Here is a 22116-nt window from a genome sequence, read left to right as displayed (position 1 = left end):
AAAATCAAAAATTATGATATAATAATTAAATTAAAATTTTTATATTAAATTTAATTTATAAATGAGAAATTTAAAATTTATTTTTCCTCTTCTTAAATAAAATTTATGTGGTACAAATATGTTTCTTTTACTTGTTCTATTCTACTATAATGCTATAATGATTATAGACTTAAAATATTAAACTAAACATATTTAACGATTACTTAAACACTAAATAAATTTATATTTTAAAATTTATATTATTTATTATTGGTTATATTGCAATTTTCTCTATTATGCCAATTGAAACTTTTCAGTCTTTTTGGCGTGTTATTTCATATCGGAAAAATCGTAAACTCAGCTGTATCATTGGCATAATTTTTCGATAATTAAGAAAGTTTGTAAGCTATTTAAATTTCCACAGTGCCTACCACAGCGCATGCAACAGTCTGCCAGAGCCAGCCAAATTGACTGCCAGCCTATATGCGCTGGCACTACGCTTTTGGACCAACTTTCTTGGCCACGTGCGGCAAGAAAACAAGCCATAAACGGCTGCTTGCAACGGCTGTCGATGCCTCCGTTGTAACCGCATGTAATGCAGCGCCAAGTCGACAAACTTGCCAAATACACAACCAGCTAAAGGGGGCAACTTGGGGGGCACAAAAGTTCTTACAACTTTTTCTTGCGCACTTTTTCCAGCTGCATATTTTGTGTATGTGTATGTGTGTGTGTGGGTGTTGGACAATTTCTTGTGTGTGTGTGTGTATAAGATTGTATGTGTGTGTTTGTGTGTTGAACTTTTTGGTAAATGCTTGGTCAAAATATCAAGAGAGCACATTGAGCAGCTGTAGACAGGCGTAGCTGGGATCAAGTATACGCCAGGTGTGCAGTCTCCAGTCACAGGTGAGAAACTCGGTACAAAACTGTCACGAAAAAGTCATTTAAAAGCGGCGTGAAAAACTGTCGAAAACTGCTTGAAAATTGCATTTGATTATAATGGAAGCTGGCAGGCGGCCAACAAAGCGAAAAACTATCCGAGAGAAGAAAAACACCAAAAACAAGAACAAGATTGATACTGTCCACAACAAATAACAGCCAAAATATGTAACTTTTTTAGGCAACATGTGCAGTAATAATAATAATAATAGTAATAACAAAAACCATAACAATAGTAATAATAATAAAAGTAATAGCAAAACAAATGCCCACATAAACAACAACTGCTAACAACGCTGCTGCAGTTATTGTTTGCCCAACTGAAAATTGTGAAGGCAGGGGAAAACAGCAGCATACCGTACCTGAAGTACCCTACTTTTTGCAGTACTGTACTTGGATAATAACAGCCTACTTTGTTTTATAATTTCTCTTTTGATCAAATTCACTTTTCACATTCTTGCAATGTTAAATATGCCCTGATTGTAGGGCATAGAAGACTGCATCGGTAGCGCAATTATCAAGCAGCCGCAAAGTAGTTATGGCTATAAGGAGTTGACAACGACTCAACTCAACTCAACATCTACTTGGACTTGGACTTGGCTTAAGTTCTGTTGGGTTATTTAAAGCTCACAACGCCATCGCGTTATTAATAAATGCCTTTCCTTGGTCTGGCCTTTTCTGGTCTGGTCTGCTCTGTCTAGCGGTATGCAGCTCAAGCTCTTGATTAGTGCAGCGCCTAAGTTATGACCAAGAGGTTGTTGGTTGGGTGGTTTTCCTGCAAATTGCTGCAAGCACCACTGGGCGCAAACTTTGGCGCGTTATCGTCCAAACTTTAATGGAACTATGTCGTGCAGTGTAGGAGCTTGGTACCCACAGCAATTGGACGGAAACTTCCATGTGGTTCAGCTCCATTTTTGGCGTCTTGATTGGCTCTTGAATGGCAAGTAGCTTAAGCTGCTTCAATATTTTAACAATTATAATCGAAATTTAAATTAGCTCCGCTAACTCAAGGTGCAAGAGTCAGTAGTTAAGTTATTCTAAATTAAAATTAAAAACTTGTCTACAAGTTTAAGACGTTATCATGCTATTAGAAACCGATTTTCATGCGGAATATTATTTTATTCATGGTTCGATCTATAAATTAATGGACAAATACTTTATTATTGATTACTTTAATTTATTTGTAAGAAATAACGACCAAATTTTAGAAATTTTAGTTTATAAAATTACCAGGTCCATCAGACTTAGCCCGACTATGTCAAAATAGAAATTATTTAATAAAACTCAAATGCACATACATTTATTTTAATTTAAATTATAAATTATTAATTTTATTGCTCGTATTTACTATGCTACCGTAAAATTTCCAGCAGAACCTTATTTCTTTTCAAGAAAAACTTAGCTACCCTCTATTTACTGGCCTGTTATCGCCCCAAGGTTTCCAATAACAAGTATACAGCTTTATAATGCGGCAGATTTTAGAGTCAGTTATACGTGTATATATAAACATAAGCCAAATAAACAGTCATTATCTCGAAAAGTTGCATAAACTGCCATTAAGCAGGCATAAATTGCCACAGTCTGGCCAGGCTGTTTGGCTTATACGCCAGTAAGTAGACAGCAAAAAACAAAAGACGAAGAGACGAGGGAAATATGAAAGAAAAACTAAACGCTGGCTAGGCAAACATTAATTATTACTCTACTTATTTACAGAATGCAGCGCATGGCAAACACAGTAATTAAGTTGCATATCAAAGCAGCGGCAAAAAAGTTGCTAAATGTCTGTAAGCAACACGCAGAGCGTAAAAAAAAAGACTTCAGCTATGCAAAACAGCTGTGAAAGCAAATATGAAGTAGTAGCTACAATCGTACGACTAGCTTATACCCTGTAAAACGCGTATCGAGTTATGTTCTACTATGGATTCGAAATATACATATTTAAAACAGATATTTCGGCAATTTTGAGCGAATAAATGTTGATTCTAAAAATTCTCGACAAACAAATTGCCTAGAATAGGAACTTCGAGTAGCATTTTAATATTAATTTCAAAATTTTAAGCTTTAGACATTTATGTATTTATGAATTTTTAAAATTATACAACTAAGATATATTTATCTAAATTTTTTAAGCTAACGGCTAGGAGGCACCCTATAAAGAGAATATTATTTCACCAATCATGTAAGAAAATAGTTTGTAAGTACTGTATTTTTCAAGTAATTTTGCCAAAATTTTAAGATATCCTGCTCGCAGTTTTATACCCAATGTTCTTTTATTAAAGAGAATATTATTTCACCAATCATGTAAGAAAATAGTTTGTAAGTACTGTATTTTTCAAGTAATTTTGCCAAAATTTTAAGATATCCTGCTCGCAGTTTTATACCCAATGTTCTTTTATTTGTTACAGGGTATATTTTAAAAAAATTGCAGCAAAATTTTTAATATGATTTTGAGTGTGTGTAGTTGAGTTTGTGTTTTACTAAGCAACAATTTAACACATATAAAGCACTTCGTGATGAGGAGAGTTGAAAGCCAAGACAAAAGCCAGATTCGAAATACCTCAGATAATTGCCAACAGCTGAGAGCTGGACAACATTGTGGCTAAGTTAAATTGTAGTTACTTCTGCAACGGTATTGGTATCCTCCCTTATGACATCATCCTCATTATCAACGTGCAATGTCAGCCATCAAACGGACGGGAATGACATGACATTCGATGACATAAGTCGTTTGCGTTATCAGTCCCTCGAGTACCGCTATACCCGCAGGGTGTCATAAAGACTGACATGCCAAAGCCAAAATATCAAATAGCGGCACATCAATGTAGCCCTCATGCTTCTGACCAAATCAGCTGCAATTACCATTTGATGAACCGCAGATGCTTATTGCATTTTGGCCAACTAACAAAGCGTTATCATAAATTAAGTCCATTTATGGATATTTAATACGTACATTGTCATCCCATTATTTTTTTATGTGAAGGAATTATGTATGACTTCTTAATAACTCTTTGTTCGGTGCTTAAAAAATATATAATTTCATTTACGTTTGAGGTTAAAAATGTTACAAATTTTAAGAATTAGGAAACAATGAAAAACATTTGAAAAAATTAAAATCTTTTATTTTTTTTTATATTAAATATAACCAGGACTTTAATAAAACTATAGTTCATCTTAAAGTTTCTAAAAGTACACAGTCTTTATTCCTCACCGAATTAATATATCTGCAGTTAAAGCGAAGTTCTTTTTTTTGGAAAAGGTAGAAGTAATTTGATTGCAAGTTCGGTTTACTTATCATTCAATCTCCATTTATTCATTTTATATAGACCAGTTCACATATTATCTTGTAACACTTTCAGCAGATCTTTTCACTGCATTTTTTTTCCGAGCAGCAACTGCATTTGCCACATCACATACGTGTACGCTGTACAGTGTACACTCCACAGCACAGCACACCACAGCACACCCATTTTTCCACCAATCGCTGCATATCGCATTGCCAGTTAAATTGATTGACATTTATCCGTTTTTTGTGTCGTCCAAACAGACACACCCACCTGTGTTTGGCCCACTGCCCTGAAGGGGCTTGACTGGGTATATCAATGGACTACCCCGATTCCTGCTGCGAGTCCTTAGCGGTGTCTGTGTCTCTGCGTCTGTCTGTCTGTCCGTCTGTCTGTCTGCCTGTCTGTCCTGGCTACACTTGACACAGTGTTTGCACTTTACGCTGATTTAATCTTTTCGTTGCCCCAGGCCGAATGTCTGTCGTTGGCTCTGGGTCTTTGGGTTTTCGGTCGGGGTTTTGTGCTGGGTGCTGGTGCTAAGGCTTGGCTAGCAATGTTACGTGGTGTCAAGTTTGGCGCGTGATAAAGAGCAGACAAGTAAAAACAAAAAAAATAGAAAGAGATTACCTCTTGCAGTTTGTTTTCGAGGCGTCGAGTCTCAGTTTAAAGTGTCGGAGGAGTTAAAAAGAAGAGGTGGAAAATAATATCAAATTTGATGCATTTATGATAATGTCAGGGGATTTATACCGCCTGCTGATACCGACTGCATTCAATTTCTATTAAGACTAACAAATGCCTGCGTTATTCGCAAACTACGATTTCAAGTTGTCAGTTTGTTAAGCAATCCCATTTTTGACACGTTGAGAGAGAACATGGACGAATTTTAAATGTCAATATTCATATCATTAATTTAATACTAAGGTGTGTTCCAGATAGCAGAAATTGAAATATTCTATCTTGAAGTAAAATTAGTTTTTTATTTGAAATTATCTGTATACCATAATGGACTGTCAATTGGCAGAAAATAATCATACATCCACACATTCCTCTCCCATAAAGCAGAACTAAAATCGTAATCTACGATTAATTCTAAGAAGAATTGCTTAAGAAACCATTGGTCTAAAATCAATATCGAGCTTTCACTTTTTAAGGAGAAATTCCATTAACATTTAACATTTAACAGAAGTTAAAATGACCAATTAAACCAATTATCGTCACGGTTCCAGCCGGGGATTATACCCGATCCTCGTCAGAATTCCACCCTGCGTGGACAGGATTCGGTTTCTTTGATTTGCCTACGATCCATGCAACGTGGTCATATGTCGTATCGCCACCCACCAGGATCACTTTGGCTCACTATCAGTAGTTCCAGTGACTTTCTATACATTTTCTGTAACTGACCCTGACTAGTACCCCAGCCGAAAGAAACTTCCTCATAATTTTAAAAGCAATTTTTTTATCAGTGTATTCATAGTCATATGGCTTTGTGTATAACCCTATATGCAGGGTCCAAGTAATTCCATTCTGTGGTTCAGTGGCCTTATCTGGGTACTATCAATTATATATGAGCTTTAAACTCTCAAAGCACAAATTTTATGTGCATTTCAAAAACAATAAACCAAAACAAAAGGCCAAATCGGCCAACACACACACACACTCACACGCAATCGCAAATACACAATGGCCACGGGGTGCACAAATGCAGGCTCAAAAAGCAGTTACTGTAGTGGGCCAACGGGGCAATGTTCTATTGTTTGCCCCAACATTGGATGCTTTGGCTAGAATGTTCCTCAGTCTCCAATCTGGACTGACCAGAGGAATGTATTACATATTATGGCTGATAACATGTTTGGTGGCTTAAATAATGGCTTTGCCCATGGTTGAATACTGCCACGCCCACTGATAATAATCCATTTAAATTGCAGTCAGCAATGAAAACATCGTCGGCTGTAGCCTATAAAAGGATTTTCTGCCCCGCACAAAAGTATGCAACACATTTTTGCCATTGGCTCCCAACTAGCCTAGTTGCTTATTGGCAAACCATATCTTGTTGACCAAATACTACGTACATTTTTGAAAGAATATGTTGGTTAATGCACTGCCTAATATTCCATATACCCTTTGCGCTTTTGTTAGTACAGGGTACAAGTGGCAGCTGCAACTAGCGGTTGCTTTCACAGTCAATTTGCCGACTTATTGGCAGTCAAGTGAGTGCATTTTGGTTCACTGTTCACTGGGTCGTATTTACTCGGTACTTCTAAATCGTACAAATGACACCACAATTGACCGCCAAACAAGCCACAAAACTTTGGCCAATTAACTCTGACTGCGATGTACGCCGAAGTTTGAACATAAATTTCGCAAATTATTATAAATATTGCTATGACCAAGTTTTAGGCCAAAAAGTTTCAAATATATATATGTGTGTGCCTGGGCTAAGAAACATTATAAAAATGCAAATTCATATTACAGTCATCATGTGCCAAAGAAAAGTCTCCAAAACATTAAATATTCTCAATTAAAGTTTTTCTTTCTTTTGTTATGATTTATAGGCCAAGAATCTTGCATCTTCCCTTAAATTGTTATAGTTTCTTAGCGTGTTATTAAACTTTTACTCAATAAAATAAATATTAATTGCTTAACAAAACAGAAAATAAATAAATAATACTTGAATACACCGTTTTTACAGCACATATATGAATGTCGTTCTAACATTTTTGCGTGTTTAGATTTTTACCCGTTTTTGGTTCCATTTAAAATATATTGCATTTGTTTACCATTTTAGTCTAATTACATTTTTAATGTTTTTATCTTTTTTATTAAGTTTATTACTTAGAATACTTAAAATAAAATAGTTCAATTGCTGAAAAAATTGTTTAGTTACTTATCATATTATTAACACTACTACTGTCGATGATAATGTGCAAAAGCTGCAATAACAGATTAGAACTGCGTATGTATATGAACTTTACTTGACAATATCAACAAACAACATAATTCTGAGATTATAAATAGAAAGCTAACTTATCAATTTTGCATACATATAGAATTCCCCTCCACAACTAGTTAAAAAGCTTTAATATGAAAGCTTTCTCCGAAAAAGATCAAAATAAATAATAAATAGCGTTGCTCAATTAAAAGCTCCAATAGTAAGAGCTGTCGCCAGCTGATTTTGCCACTTGTTTTGGAAATTTTATACAAATGTCATTGAGTCCAATCAAAGTTAATCAGTATGGGTAGATAGCCCAGACGAGGAATACGAATTTAACTTCAAGTACTATCCAAACATTAAAAATGTTGCGTCAATCAATAAAGTTAGGACAGAGTACTGCCTATAGGTGGAGTTCTAGCGCAGCAGCTCTGAAAACCAATGCAGTAGACAGTTCCTATGTGCAGCAGTTGCAGGCGGAATGGAAGACTGCCAAGTCTTTCAAGGAACTGCCGGGTCCGACACGTTGGCAAATGTTTCGAGGTTTTATGAACGGAGGGGAGTACGCTAAAATGGATATGCGAAATTTGATGATCTACTTTCGGGAGCTATATGGCGACACCTTTCTAATGCCAGGTCTATTTGGCATGCCCAACAATCTGGTGACCTTCAATGTTGATAACTTTGAGAAGGCCTATCGCACCGAAGGTCAATGGCCAGTTCGTCCAGGCTCAGAAGTTTTCGTCCATTACCGAGAGAAACGTGCCGATGGGTTCTTTAAGGATTGCATGGGCCTCCTCTCTAGGTGAGTGCACATTACAAACACAGACATGATCCAAGGAGCTACATGTTGTTTGAGTTTTCCAGTGGCGAACAGTGGGGACGCTTAAGATCTATTGCGAATCCCGTGCTGATGCAGCATCGCAATGCGGCATCGTATTTGCAACCCATGCAGCGAGTTAATCAACAGTTTGTCCAACGGATCCGCGAGATACGAGATAAGGACACACAGGAGGTGCCCGGCACCTTTCTTAAAGAGATCAATCATCTGACATTTGAATCGGTTGCCGTTGTGGCCTTGGATCGCGAGCTTGGTCTCATTAGGAATCCCGAGAAGTCACCAAAAGCTCAAAAACTCTTTAACAGCCTGCAGAACTTTATGCAGACCTTTTACGAGCTGACCATGATGCCATCGATCTACAAATATGTGTCCACGCCGACATATCGTCGTTTCAGTCGCGCCATGGACGACATCTTTGAAGTGTGTTCGTTCTACATCAACCAAGCCCTGGAGCGCATTGAGAAGAACCCGGCGGATTCGGCTGGGATGATGAGTGTACTAGAACAATTGGCGCGTACAGATCGCAAGTTTGCCATTGTGATGAGTATTGATATGTTAATGGGCGGCGTGGATACCACAAGCTCAGCTTTGTCTGGCATTATGCTAAATCTGGCCAAAAATCCTGAAAAGCAGGCCAAGCTGCGTGAAGAGATTGTGGCAAAGTTGCCGCATCCCACAGATGAGTTCACTTTTAGCGATATGAAGGCGCTGCCATATCTACGAGCCTTCATCAAAGAATCCTTGCGTGTGTATCCAGTAGCTTTTGGCAATCTGCGCGCCACTGGTGCGGATATGGTACTAGATGGCTATCGTATACCAAAGCATACCCGTCTCCTGATGAACTCCAATTTACTGCTTGACGATGAGCGTTTCTATCCAAGAGCCAAAGAGTTTTTACCAGAGAGATGGCTGCGCCAACAGCCAAACGAGAGCGAGAACCTGGTTGCAGACAACATGAGTCCATTTGTATATCTGCCATTTGGTTTTGGACCACGGATGTGTGTGGGCAAACGAATTGTGGACATGGAAATGGAAATTACGGTGGCCAATTTGGTGCGGAACTTCCAAGTTGAATACAAGTATCCCACAGAGAATGCGTTTAAGAGTACCTTCATTAACCAACCTGTCATACCACTGAAATTCAAATTTACCGACATTAAATATTAGATTTCATTTACAAATTGCAAGCAAACAGACTAATAAAAACAATTTATCGTAAGCATTTTAATAGCGACAATCAGTGCTGCCAACTTGTTTTAATAGTCATAGCGCAACAAAAAACTGGCTGGCAGGCTTGGATCACGAATTTAAGCCCATTTTTTGATCAGTTTTCAAAATGGGCTAAATCTTCTAAAATTTTAAAACTTTCTAGTTTTGCAGAGTTTCTGTCCAAATTTAAACAAATTTGTAGATCTAAATAAATTAGAATTAGTTTCACAAATTATCGCCCTAATACACAACGAACTCCCAGCATACATAAAAAGACACCTTAATTTTATCTAAATTTGAACTAAAAAATTTCAGTAGATTGTTAATTTTTTGCAAGATAATTCCTCAAAAACTAAAAAAAATATATATTTATCGATATATCGATTATATTTTGACATCCCTACTCCTCACTAACGAACGAAAAACAGCTGGTGGGCAAATACAAGAGTGATTCATACACACAGAAAATTGTAAATCGTAAATTGATAAAGGCCGAGCTATCTATTTTTTTGCAAAAACAACTGCCAAACATTATTTGTCATTTCAATCAGTAGTAAAAAGCTTCAAACTGGGTAACGACATGTCTACATCTTCAATGGAAAGTAAGTAGGAATAATGACGCCATTTCTCAGACGCCCACTAATACAAATGTATACACAACCCCACCCCCCAATAGAACATCTTTTCAATTTAAAGTTTGCTGTGAAAGAGTTGGAACGCAATTCGAAAAAATGCGAAAAAGAGGAGAAACTGGAGAAAGCAAAAGCCAAGAAGGCCATTCAGAAGGGCAACATGGATGTGGCACGGATTCACGCTGAGAATGCCATACGGCAAAAGAACCAGGCCGTAAATTACCTACGAATGAGTGCACGTGTGGATGCAGTCGCCAGTCGTGTACAATCGGCGCTAACAACGCGCAAAGTAACTGGTTCAATGGCTGGGGTCGTTAAGGCAATGGATGCTGCCATGAAGGGCATGAATCTGGAGAAAATCTCATCTTTAATGGAGAAATTCGAATCACAGTTCGAGGACTTGGATGTACAAAGCTCTGTAATGGAAGGCACCATGTCTGATACAGTGACCACATCTGTACCTCAGGGTGATGTTGATAACCTATTGCAGCAGGTGGCGGACGAGGCGGGACTCGAGCTCAACATGGAGCTGCCCAGCGGAGTGCAGAGCACAACAATTGGCGCCTCCACACAAGTCTCACAGGAGCAGGATGAGCTGACACAGCGTCTAGCACGCCTGCGTCAGGCCGAATAGGTGCCGATGTATTCCAACTCCAACAACATCTCGATCTAAGATTACCCGATGCCGTTGAATTTCTTTGTTTTAGCTTTATATAAGTAAAAATTCTATAAAATACATGTAATTAAACTACAACAAGGTGTATTTATATAAGGTGACATCTTTGTTGACAGCTGTGGTAGTTAAATTTTCAAAAGTGCTCTCTCGCCTACAGAGAGAGAGGTACCTCAACGAGATCAACTGTGTCAAGGACGCAACCTTATATAAATACACCTTAAAGTACAACTTCTCAGCTTATAAACTAAATTAATACCTAAAATAATTGAATCTGATGAATCAATAGTTAAGCAATTTGCAAATGTTGTTGTTGTTGTTGTGGTATCGCAAGAGCTGCATTGACTTCAGTTTGTTGCTTTTTCGCACGTTGTTTTCTAGGTTTGCGAGTCACCGTTTGTTGGGCTTCATTTGTTCCATCTGTGTTTGCCTGCTTGTTCTTTGGTTTGGGACCGCGGCGTTTTTGTTCGGGTTTGCCTTTTGGTTGTGGCGCCACCATAGGTACTGACCGCCAGTTATCACCGTGCTTGTCAAGTCGTCTTTTCAACAGCTCCACATCGTATGTGCGCCGTCGTAATAATTTTTTTATGCCATTTACTCTGCAATCAGTAGCGTTCAGTGACAGAGTTCTCTCAACTGTTGATTTTAGCTCTTACCTCATTACACTGCGCTCATTTTCTGCCTGAATTTGCTGGCATCTATTGTACATTTTCTCCACCAGCAATTTGTATAGCTGTGACTTTTTTATAAGCGTCATTTTTATAAAAATAAAAATTAACAATTTTTAGAGACTTATAAACTCACTGTTGCCAGTGAGTGCTGCCAACTTGTTTAAATAGTCAAAAGGATTGCTGACAGGCGTGGGGTATTTACAATATTTATTTTTGCCAAATTATTACTAAAAAAAAAATAAATAAATAAAATTAAATTTCGTGCATTAAAATAGCTGTTTATTTATCAAACCGATATTAATTTTGTATTATTTTGGACTCGGCGGCAGCTCTAATAATTTAGTAAACATCACTGTTGCCAACTAAGCGATTTTATAGCTAAATTTAGTATACATAAATACTTTCCAGCTAGATACAGCTATATTTTTCGCTAAAGTTGGCAGCACTAGTAAACACCGGCTGTAGTTCTTGCAAATAAATGGACTGAAATAAGCATAAACACACAAAGTAAACAAACTTTAGATTTAGTATGGCGAATTCCAATACAAATCAACCGCATCCAACGGGAACATCATCAGCGACTGCTGCCCAGACACCCACAGCGGCACAGAGTCATCCAACAGCCGCGGCAATTGCGACTAATTTCCGAGAGTTAATAAAGGAACCTAAGGGATTGGACGAGGCGGCCAGCTATTTGTATCAGACCCTTTTAGACGATGCAGTGGCCGGTATATTTATAGAGACACACCATTTACGTAAAACCAACAATTTGACAGCACTTGATGGCGTCGGGGAAGACAATGCTGAGACAGCTTATCGAATCTGTGAGATGCCAAATTTGGATATATTTGGCATATCAACGGCAAAGAAGCCCATGGATTGCACTTGCCCCAATTGTGATAGGTTAGTGGCAGCGGCCCGATTCGCTCCACATCTGGAGAAATGCATGGGCATGGGCCGCATCTCGTCTCGCATTGCCAGCCGAAGACTGGCAACCAAGGAGGGAACCAGCGCCAGCTCCAGCTCCTCATCAACGTATCAACAGTCCGGCAACACAGGCGGCACCGACGATGAGGACGATGTTGACTGGTCGTCCGACAAGCGCAAAAAGAAATCAACACAGAACTCACGCAACAACGGATCCAAAAAGAACAATGGAAAAACTTTTTAAACTGACTTAAAACTGTCTGTCGTTTATTCAAGGATCGCAAATAAGTGTTATGAGTTTTAAAAATCAAACAAGAGCAAATGACATGGATAAAAAGGGAAAATATTGCAAATACCATTTCTGGCAAAAGTATCCTGAAAACCGAATAAAATTTTACTTAAAAATTCTATCAAACAACATTTTAATACCCAGTGCCAACTAAAAATTTGCCAATGTGTATAGCAGGCAGAAGGAGGCGTGGCAGACCCGTTAAAGTATATATATTTTTGATCAGTATCAACAGCAGTATCAACAGCAACAGATCAAGTCTGTTTTCATTTGTGAATCAGACAATTATATTCAAATATGAAGCTTTAGTATGAAAAACTTGTCTGTCTTTTGGCACAATTTACATATTACTCATCCTGATAAAATTGGGTTCCAATCATATAGCTGTAATAGGATCAATTGATCGATAATTAAGGATGAGATGAAAATTTATGTTGTTTCTGAAGATACCTTAATGAATTTGCGAAATTATCAATTTTCTTTTTATTTTATTTTATCGAATGTGTTTCAAATCGGTTCAGTATATCAAATAGCTGTCATTGGAACAATCAGACGAACCAGGCGTACCGAACTGTATTCTAAATTGAGAAAGTTAAAGAGATAGTTCAAACAATTAAAATATTTATTCTATTAAATTGAACAAAGGCTCGATCCCAAACCTTGGGCTTAGGGGTACATAAACCGGTTCGCGAATAGAACCTAAGTTTTGCTCTATGGCTTGAACCGCCAAACCGAACTCTAGCCAAAATGTTGGTGGTTTGCAACCTTGATAATAATACAAGTGTAAAAGTAACGCATATTTTACAATTTTTTTTTAGCTACAACTTTTACGGTCTTCGCTTTTATTTAGTCTTGAACATGCATATTTGCAGATAAATTGATTTAAACATTATTCTTCATTTCCATGAGTAGTGTAAACGCGTATATAGTCGATAACCAGTTCTGGATTTGACCAGGTTTTCTTTAGATTTGTGTTCTCACTAAAGATAAATGAATTTTTGGCGTCATGATTTTTGTAAAACTTTTGGCTATCGAGCACACTATCCGGGAAATTAACTGCGCCGCCTGCAGTCAGACCCAATACAAAGAAGCACTGTTATAAAGATAAGGATTAGAATTGAAAACTTTGTGTAACTTTTTTTTATTACGCACCTCATTCTTGTTTATTTCATTAAGAACGTCCCGATTTGTTATTTCGCCATAGTTAAACCCATCAACCTTAAATATAATCCGATCCTTTCTCCAAATCATAGTATAATTATGAAAAGCATCGCCGTAATGCTGTTCTGGCAAACCAGGCATTTGTTGCGTATACTCTGTGAAATTTCTTCCATCACGCCACAGAACGACGCTTCCAAACAAAGTGTTACCACCAATTTGGTTAATGTTCTTATCATGCAAAAATTTATTTCCCCGCGTATATCCAATGCGTATATGATTTACATTATCATCATCACATTTACTGTTAACGGGCTGCAGGATAAGATCTAAAAAACGTGTTGGCTTATCAGTCATAGGAAATAGAATATTTGGTCACTTACTCACATGGGAATAGCCAGTCACCGATTGGTAATTTAGCACGGATTTCCACGCGGCCATACTTGAAGCGAAAGCTGTCCTTAGTGTGCAACTTTGCCGAGTATACAGCAGGCAGTGCAACCTGTGCATTTTCAGAGTATGGTCCACATTCATATTTAAATTTATCAGCATTTGTTTGACTCGTGCACTCTTCTAATTTCGGGAATTTTTTATAATTTCCGTAAACCCAACTAGCTTTTATATGCAAAGACCCATTATCTAAGAAACAATTATCCTTGTCTTTTACATAAGCAACAAATTCCCTGGTTAAAAAACTTCCTCCGACCCTCGATCGTAACTCATGTTTCCAATTGGAGAGATTTTCATTAAAGTTTTCCTCAAATAAAAGAGTATCGCTACATTTTTGAACATTTTTAAAATGCACTTCCGTTTGAGATTGAATGCATTTACATTCCTCAGTCAAATTTTCCAATATTTCCTGCTTGACTAAATTACCTTGATCATCAATTTTGAAATCGTAATTTTTTCTTATCACTTGATCTGTAGTTTGAAAAACGCCGAGTATACGTATCTCATCATCGTTCTTCAGTTCCTTTTTGATATCTTGCTTATAGGCCAAGGAACTGCTATTATTGAAATTTTGAAAAAAGGTGTACCCGAAAGTACACTCATCGTTAAATTCCGTTGAAAAGAAAACCGATATTAGTTCACGATCATCTGTAAAAGTAAAGTTAATATGAGAAAAACAAACGTTTATATCAATTTTTTAGATACTTCACTTATAAACTCTTCCGACTAACAAATAGCAGTGTCATTAAAAACAAAATCTTTTCGGCATTCGGTATTACCATCTTTCATAAGGCGTACGTTATTATTTCGTGATAATCGGACCATTATATGGAAAGAATAAAGTATTTATTTTGATGGCGAAAAAAGTCATTAAAAAGCATTGACACATCAGCTAATCAACTGTATTCGACTGATATAATATATGTATGATGTCCCAGTATTTAAAGGGCACTGACAAACTTTCAATCACATATGGCGAAGAAATTAAAACTGGTGCCGCAACTTACGTGTAAAACCGTTCTGAAGACAAGTTCTCATAATTTTTTATTTTTTTGAATTTAGGAAAGCGTTAAAGTAACTGTATCGCCTTAGATGAAAATTATGTCTATGAATAATAATAATAAAATTGACTTTAAAAAAAATGTACGCACCAGGCACTGATACCGTTATCTCACTTCCCTTTATGTTAACGGTCAATTGTGTTTTATCGATATCAAAAGCCGCAATCCAGCCGACGAAGCAAACATTAATAAAAAGCAAAGCTACGCTATGCATTATTGATGTGTACACTTGAGAAGATGAGGTTATAAAAGGTTATCTCAGTTCTTTCTCTGTGCTGAGCTTGATATTCTATGGAAATCTTCTTAGCTCCCGACGATCTAACAGATCGAGTTCGACAAGCTCGAATGATACTGCGTTATTTTGATCGGCCAATCCCGAAAAAATGCAGGCATGACTTGATTGATATCGATAATATATCAATATATCGGAATTTATTTCATATGTTTATTAAGCTGGTAGTACAAAAAAATTTAAGGAAAGATAAATTGTATTCTTTTGGTGAAATAAACGTTACTCATAAACATATCGATAGTAGAAATGCGTAACTGGCATTAACAGTTTTACATCGATTTTGCTTTAAGATATCGATTTGGTGCTTGTCTTATCAGATTTTAAATAGAAAACTGCATACATTTATTTTTTTCATATTTAAGTTTGAGCCCGAATCTCAGCTGGATTTCATATTTGTTTTGTATATATTTTCTTATTAATATTTTAAATTGAAAATTATATTTTTGTTGAATGTATATAATGAGTCAAAAATCTTTAGAGCCGATTCACTGTTGCCAACTAAACTATTTTATAGCTAGTTCTGCCTATTTTCAGAGCTCGACTGCTAGAAAAGTTTGAAAATCAACTGCTTAAAGTTGAAGTATATTTTAAAAGAAAAGAATTTTTTAAAGTAACCGATCTGTTCTGTTTTTGTTATCTCGCAATCGAAAGCTGCTAGAGTTACTTCAATTGATAAATAAAATTCGAAATTTTAGACTAATTTAGCTTCTATGTGCTATATTTAACATTATTTAAAATTAATTTACAAAAATAGTTTTAAGTAATTCTAATGGGATTTAAGAGAAAAATTGAAGATTGAATGTTTTTATTTTTGAATTCATTACAACTTTGGTTCAGGCAAACAGCTGGTGACAAAAAAATTTAATACAAAAATGCAAGCAACCAATATCCATAATTGCCGGCATTTTGCAGAATTAAATTAGCAATTTATATAATTTTAGAAATTTCTACTTCTTCATTGGCTAAAACAGCTAATACGGTCGATGACTTACTGCTATCGAAACGTTTTCGAAACTGAGCTCGAAAAGTAAAAACAAGCCCATTTCGGTCGGAATTGGGAACAGCAAGTAGTAAAACGTTCGTTTTCGTTTCGTTTTTACTTTTTGAAAACGTTCGGAATTCGGAACAGGCCTCATATATATGCTATTAATATTTTGGCTTAAACTTTGGAAAAGTGCACAAAAATTCCAATTTACTGCTTTCCAGCCAGAAACAGCTATTTATTACATTTAAGTTGGCAGCACTCACTTCACGCTGTCAGATGTTATAACTATCGGTAACTCAAGTCTGCCACCCTTGTTGAAAAATATGTTCAAAAACAGCAAACAGGGCGCAATTAAAATTTTTTTTAATCGGTCTTACCAAGCCTGCCAGCCCATCTTTTTTTTTTGTTGCGACACTAAAACAAGTTGGCAGCTCTTCTAAGACACTTGAAAATTCTCTAAGAAGTTGGCAAGACTAAAACGAGGTTACCATTAATCGGACTGGAACAGTTCAAATTTTTTGATTGTGATGATCGGACGCGGAGTAGAAGTCAGAGCTCTTCTGTACATGATTTCTGATCAAGAGATAACCTTTGCCACTGCGAATTTATAAAGAAATAAGAATGAATTTAAGGCTTTTGCTATTTTTAGTTGGATTCTTTGTTGGCTGCCTGGCCGCCTTTGATATCGAAAAGGCAGAGTTAACGGTTAATGTAGTAGGAACTGAAGTAACGATATTACTGCCCGGTATGTTATAAAACTCATACATTTTTTATTTTTTTTACTTGGTTTTTCCTGTCTTATTATTATTGCTGGAGGATCTTAAATAAATAAATTATCTAAGTGGTTAAATTATATTTAGTTATAATTATGTGATTAATTTTCTGTCAAAATAATAGCTTGAGTAACTGTGATTAAACGATTCTCTGTTGCAGAAAATCCCGATGTTAAGACCGTTTTCTTTTCAACGGAAACGGAAGATGAGTGTAGCGCAGGATACACGTTCCTGCACAGCGTTAACAGCAGCAAATCGATGGGTTATAAGCAGGAGCTGAATAAGAAGCTGAATGAAAATGATATGCTAAGAGTTTTGGGTGTGTTTGAAACCAAAGATCAAGTGATCACGAAATCTTACGATTTCAAGATTAATGCAAATGGAAATGGAGTCGAGCAGAATATGCCGAAACCAACGGAACCAAATACATGCAATCCGATTACACCAATTCGCAGTACACTTGGAAAGAACAGAGATGGAAAGTGCGTAATGGCTGAAGGGAGTCCCAAGGAAAATGGACTCTGCACCGGGGACTTGATATTTGAGGAAAATTTTAAAGATAATGATAAATATTTCACAAATTGGGAGCATGAAGTTTTCTCACGCGCCAACAGCAAGCATTTCGAATTCGCAGTATTTTTAAAAAACGATATTAACAGTGTTATCAAAGATGGTCAATTGCATATAACTGCCACTAAGCAGGATTCAAAACATTTTTTTCACTTAAAAGATTGTACAAGTACTAGTATGAAAAACAAATACCCTTGCGGACCGTATACGATTGCGTTCAATCGGGCAATCCCTCCTGTTAAGTCTGCAATAATTCGAACTAAGCAAGGGATTTCGTTAAAATATGGTCGGTACGAGATACGTGCCAAGATGCCAATTGGCGATTGGCTATTTCCCTGTGAGTTTACATAACCAAATCTCTTTAATATTGCAATTAATTGAATTGAAACACTTTAGATATAATGCTGCAGGCAACAGACGATGAGTTTCATTCAGATCCCTCAAGACACATTCGCATTGCATCTGTGAGAGGTAACCGTAATCTGAAGGACACATCCCTTAGCCATATGGGAGGAAATATTCTCACTGGTAGCGCATTTGTTAAAAAACGTTCGACCGCCTTTCTACATGAGGATAAAAAGACTGTGTCACACAAAACACCAGGGAGACACTTTGGAGAGGATTTTCACAATTATACAATGATTTTTCACAGCAATCGTATCATATTCAAAGTAGATGGCACTACCTATGGCACGATAACGAATAAGGAGGTTCTCGATCAGTTAAACATACCACATGTAAGTTAATCTCAATTAACTAGCTTAATATAGTTTTGTGTATAGCATTTAAAATAATTTTATTCTAGTCATATTATCTTGCCTTGGGCTTGACTGCTGGTGGTACTCATAACTTCCCATATATTCATCCGAGTTATAATATAAAAGACGAGTTTAGATTCACCGATCCCAATGCATCCTTTACTTTTGAAGAGGAATTTGAAAACTTTAATGGAACATGGACACATCCAAAGCTGGTTATTGATAATGTACGTGTCTATGCCACACATCCAGACGAAGTCTAACAAATTTACTTTGTTTTACATTACAAATTCTTAAAACATTTATTAATTTCAATCGAAGTGTGATCTTTATTAACCACAGTTATATCATGCTACTTAAATAAACTATTAATATTGTGGATGCAGTCATATTATTATTGTTTTGTTTCGCTAAATAGCATAAACTCGCACATAGTCGACTAGCAACTTGGGTTGCTTCCAAGACGGTAGCCAATCATTCTGGCTTTGCCAGAAACGCAACTTTGCCTGGGGATCCTTATTAGACCATGGCTTATTATAGGTGGCAGTTCGCAGATTATCCTCAAAATCTCCAAAGCCGCCAACCGACAGGCCCAGCGTAATGTAAAACTGCAATATAAAGAATATCGATGAAACATAAGTGTACATATTTATATATACAAACTGTATATAAAACAAATCACTCGGAGTGAGATGACTATTTCAGTTCTTATTCACCCCGACTATTAAATACCCGTTACACAATTTTATATGCATTTTTTTTAATTTGACCTAATAATTTTAAGTCCATTAAAATACAAATCATATTTTTAAGGTTTTATGGAAATGTGGGGACGAAAAGAGGAGTAGCATATTTATATGCTCCATATTCATATAACAGACATATATATTGACTCAACTGTTGCTGCTGATCAAGAATATATGCACCCGAGTAACGGGTATCAAAATAAAACCAAAGCTTCGCGCAACAATATTGATTCATCCGAAGGGAACTTTAAACTTGTTTTTGATTAGCTTACCATGCGATCGAAAGGTGCTATTTTTCCGCCAGTACGCCAGAATGGATTCAAGTTGGAATCCACAAAACTCATTAGATCACCATAATCCTTGCCATCAACGGTAAATCGCAGACTCTGACTGCTCCATTCCAGACCATAAACATGAAAGTCATTGCCAAAATGGTCGCCTCGTCGCAGTGTTACCAAGAAATTCTCACGCTTAGACGCCTCGATGGACAGTACAGCTCCAGCTAACAAAGTACGGCCATCAACAAATTTCCCCTCCTTCGTCCGCAGTTCATCGTTGCCTCGGGCCATGGCCACTCGCAGTTGACCTATGATAATCTTTGTTATCAATATATACTACATATCATATAGAATACAACAAGATTCTAGAGTATTGCACCTAATTCGGTACCAATAAGAAAAAATTACAAAGTACAAGCATTAAGACAAAAGAAAGAAGAACGATTATAACTTTTTTAATAATTTAAAATGATTTCCATTCTTATTCAAAATTGTGTTCAAATATCTTTTAAGCCGAGGTAACCAGTAAAAAAAAATTTTAATTTCGACATTTTCTAACTAATTGACTTCTAAATTTCATTTACCGAAATATTATTTCCTAAGCACATTAAAATTATATTTTTTATCATTATTAAACTTAAATTCAGCAACTCAAAGTTAATTCATTACGCAAAATATTTTCAGATTGAAATAAGAAGAGGCTAATGATTTTCACCTCCGACAAATCTTGCCGAAAGTGAAAACCGGAACAGGCCTGATTATTTCTAATTACGATTTCCAATTAACACCATAGTTTTGTTTTTGTAGTTTACGTTTTTAAGATTTGGTATTCTAAGTATTATGTGTCGACATTTTTATAGGAACTCACCTGATTCATAGCCAGTTTGACCATAATGTTCCAAGTAGGGTTCCAGCAGTAAGAGTGGTACAAGCCAATCCCCCTTGGGCAGTTTAGCACGTATCTCGATGCGTCCATATTGAAATTGAAAAGAATTTTTAGTGTTTAGTCGTGGCAACACCACCGGTGGCATTATAGCTTGTCCACTCGTGCGCAGCACACACTCCTGTTGTCTGTTGTGGGTGGCTGTGCATCGTTCGGTCAAGTCGAGTCGAGATCGGGTCATATCCAGATCTGGTCGATAGCTAGACCATAGCTGTGGCTCAATGATTAGGTTTCCATCACGTACTCGTGCCTTGCCATCGTATAGCACAAACTCGACGTCTGTGGTGTCAAGTGGTGCTCGGACTTCGTGCTGCCAACGACTCTCATTCAGCTGATCAAAGTTCTCTTCAAATATCAATTGACCCTTGCAAAGGGGCGTGGCTGGCTGGGGTGACAGCATCGTCTCGCTGCGCTCCTCACAAGACAAAGGCACGGCCGTGGTTCCCCTGTAATACACTGGATTGGGATTCTCTGTTATTGAATTTGCCATGTTTGGGCAATCCTCAGGCAAATGATTTCCAGCCAAATCACAAACGTGCTGCGGCTGTCCTTGATCCCGATACATGACGCTGTCATGCTGCACATTTGTCCAAACATAGAGTGTATCCTGTGCTCTCAGTGCTGGTTTCACAAAATCATATTGCCAGCGTCCATCCTGTGGCTCACGCACTTGGGCACTATATTCGCCCACAAATCCCGTGAAATTTCGATTGCGGTTCACATTGAATGCGACGCGCTGGACACCGCTTTCGTCTGCAAAGGCGAAAAATACATATATGTAAATTAAACCGAAAGATATAAGCTTCAGATCACTGACTGCTCACCTGGAATAGACACACGAAATCCATTGGCCAATGGCTCCACTGTGACAGCAGGCACCTTGTAGCCATGGGTGCCCAAAATCATACCATACAAAAACAAAACAAGCAGCGGAAGCTGCGATCGTAATCTTTGAGATGCAGTCATTGCGTGTAGCGCGTTCTCTTTGACGTTTAGTATTTCAATGACAACTGAGCTTAATGGCTTGTGAATCGCTCTTAGACCGGTTTCTCAGAATATTTTGTGATTCGTATTTGATTCGCGCTCCAAGATCAGTGTTGCCAGTGTTGTTGACAATTAAAGTAGGCTTGATTAAAAATCAAAATGCTACAATAAGCTAGATATAAAAATAAACCTGCTAAAAAATAGGCTTGAATTAAAAAGTCCCAAGAAATTCTATTTCAATTTTTTATTATATTTATTTTAAAATAAATTATATTTTTTTTTAAAATAAATTATAAAAATTATATTTATTTTAAATTAGATATTATATTTATATAAAAATTTCATCTTCATCAGATTCTCCTTCTTTGCTTATTATGCTTCACTTTGAATAAAATAGCTTAAAGCTATTCATATTTATTTTCAAAAGCATCTTAAGATTTATTCGGGGGCTGAGATAGTTATAATGTGTGCAATAATTCAAAGCAAATATTTCATTGCAATAAACGCTATACGCGTTTTAGGCTGAAATAGGCAAAATTTTTTGGTTCCAGATCTAGACTACAATACGATAAGCTGACAACACTGCTCAAGTCTTATCTGTGTATACTTATTATCAACTTATTGAGCGATTGTCGTTCAATTCTCTTTTGAAAACGTGTTTAAATTAAGAGACATTCAATATTTTCAAGCATATATTTAGTTAATAATTAAAAACATAATTTAAAGTTGCATTTGATATTTCAAATATCAT

The 22116-nt window shown here is 36.7% G+C and overlaps 7 protein-coding genes across 7 annotated transcripts; 4 read left to right on the top strand and 3 right to left on the bottom strand.

Moving 5' to 3' along the window:
- The first annotated feature begins 7411 nt into the window (after positions 1 to 7411).
- LOC117788413 (probable cytochrome P450 12c1, mitochondrial) lies at positions 7412 to 9194 on the top strand. The gene is made up of 2 exons (XM_034627176.1): positions 7412 to 7930; positions 7993 to 9194. The coding sequence occupies exons 1-2, from the start codon at positions 7491 to 7493 to the stop codon at positions 9131 to 9133; spliced, it is 1581 nt and encodes a 526-aa protein (XP_034483067.1). The 5' UTR covers positions 7412 to 7490; the 3' UTR covers positions 9134 to 9194.
- A 408-nt stretch (positions 9195 to 9602) lies between these two features.
- On the top strand, positions 9603 to 10740 carry LOC117787774 (charged multivesicular body protein 1b). Its single transcript, XM_034626384.1, has 2 exons — positions 9603 to 9777; positions 9852 to 10740. The coding sequence occupies exons 1-2, from the start codon at positions 9756 to 9758 to the stop codon at positions 10439 to 10441; spliced, it is 612 nt and encodes a 203-aa protein (XP_034482275.1). The 5' UTR covers positions 9603 to 9755; the 3' UTR covers positions 10442 to 10740.
- Positions 10499 to 11310, bottom strand: LOC117787775 (TCF3 fusion partner homolog). The gene is made up of 2 exons (XM_034626385.1): positions 11137 to 11310; positions 10499 to 11079 (listed from the first exon to the last, which is right to left on the bottom strand). The coding sequence occupies exons 1-2, from the start codon at positions 11235 to 11237 to the stop codon at positions 10770 to 10772; spliced, it is 411 nt and encodes a 136-aa protein (XP_034482276.1). The 5' UTR covers positions 11238 to 11310; the 3' UTR covers positions 10499 to 10769.
- A 275-nt stretch (positions 11311 to 11585) lies between these two features.
- On the top strand, positions 11586 to 12488 carry LOC117787377 (SAGA-associated factor 11 homolog). Its single transcript, XM_034625886.1, has one exon. It carries the CDS (start codon positions 11681 to 11683, stop codon positions 12320 to 12322), a length of 642 nt encoding a protein of 213 aa, XP_034481777.1. The 5' UTR covers positions 11586 to 11680; the 3' UTR covers positions 12323 to 12488.
- Positions 12489 to 13170: 682 nt separating this feature from the next.
- Positions 13171 to 15315, bottom strand: LOC117788225 (gram-negative bacteria-binding protein 2-like). The gene is made up of 4 exons (XM_034626923.1): positions 15127 to 15315; positions 13913 to 14623; positions 13520 to 13854; positions 13171 to 13460 (listed from the first exon to the last, which is right to left on the bottom strand). Exons 1-4 carry the CDS (start codon positions 15248 to 15250, stop codon positions 13257 to 13259), a joined length of 1374 nt encoding a protein of 457 aa, XP_034482814.1. The 5' UTR covers positions 15251 to 15315; the 3' UTR covers positions 13171 to 13256.
- Positions 15316 to 16805: 1490 nt separating this feature from the next.
- LOC117788223 (gram-negative bacteria-binding protein 2-like) lies at positions 16806 to 18801 on the top strand. The gene is made up of 4 exons (XM_034626920.1): positions 16806 to 17058; positions 17247 to 17993; positions 18053 to 18393; positions 18462 to 18801. Exons 1-4 carry the CDS (start codon positions 16935 to 16937, stop codon positions 18675 to 18677), a joined length of 1428 nt encoding a protein of 475 aa, XP_034482811.1. The 5' UTR covers positions 16806 to 16934; the 3' UTR covers positions 18678 to 18801.
- LOC117788222 (gram-negative bacteria-binding protein 1) lies at positions 18724 to 21359 on the bottom strand. Its single transcript, XM_034626919.1, has 4 exons — positions 21206 to 21359; positions 20307 to 21134; positions 19433 to 19746; positions 18724 to 19022 (listed from the first exon to the last, which is right to left on the bottom strand). The coding sequence occupies exons 1-4, from the start codon at positions 21345 to 21347 to the stop codon at positions 18825 to 18827; spliced, it is 1482 nt and encodes a 493-aa protein (XP_034482810.1). The 5' UTR covers positions 21348 to 21359; the 3' UTR covers positions 18724 to 18824.
- Between the last annotated feature and the right edge of the window lie 757 nt (positions 21360 to 22116).

This window comes from Drosophila innubila (assembly GCF_004354385.1).
Source record: "Drosophila innubila isolate TH190305 chromosome 3L unlocalized genomic scaffold, UK_Dinn_1.0 0_D_3L, whole genome shotgun sequence".
Taxonomy (NCBI): Eukaryota; Metazoa; Arthropoda; class Insecta; order Diptera; family Drosophilidae; genus Drosophila; species Drosophila innubila.
Note: the sequence above shows the minus strand (reverse complement) of the source record. Positions and strands in the feature narration are given on the sequence as shown.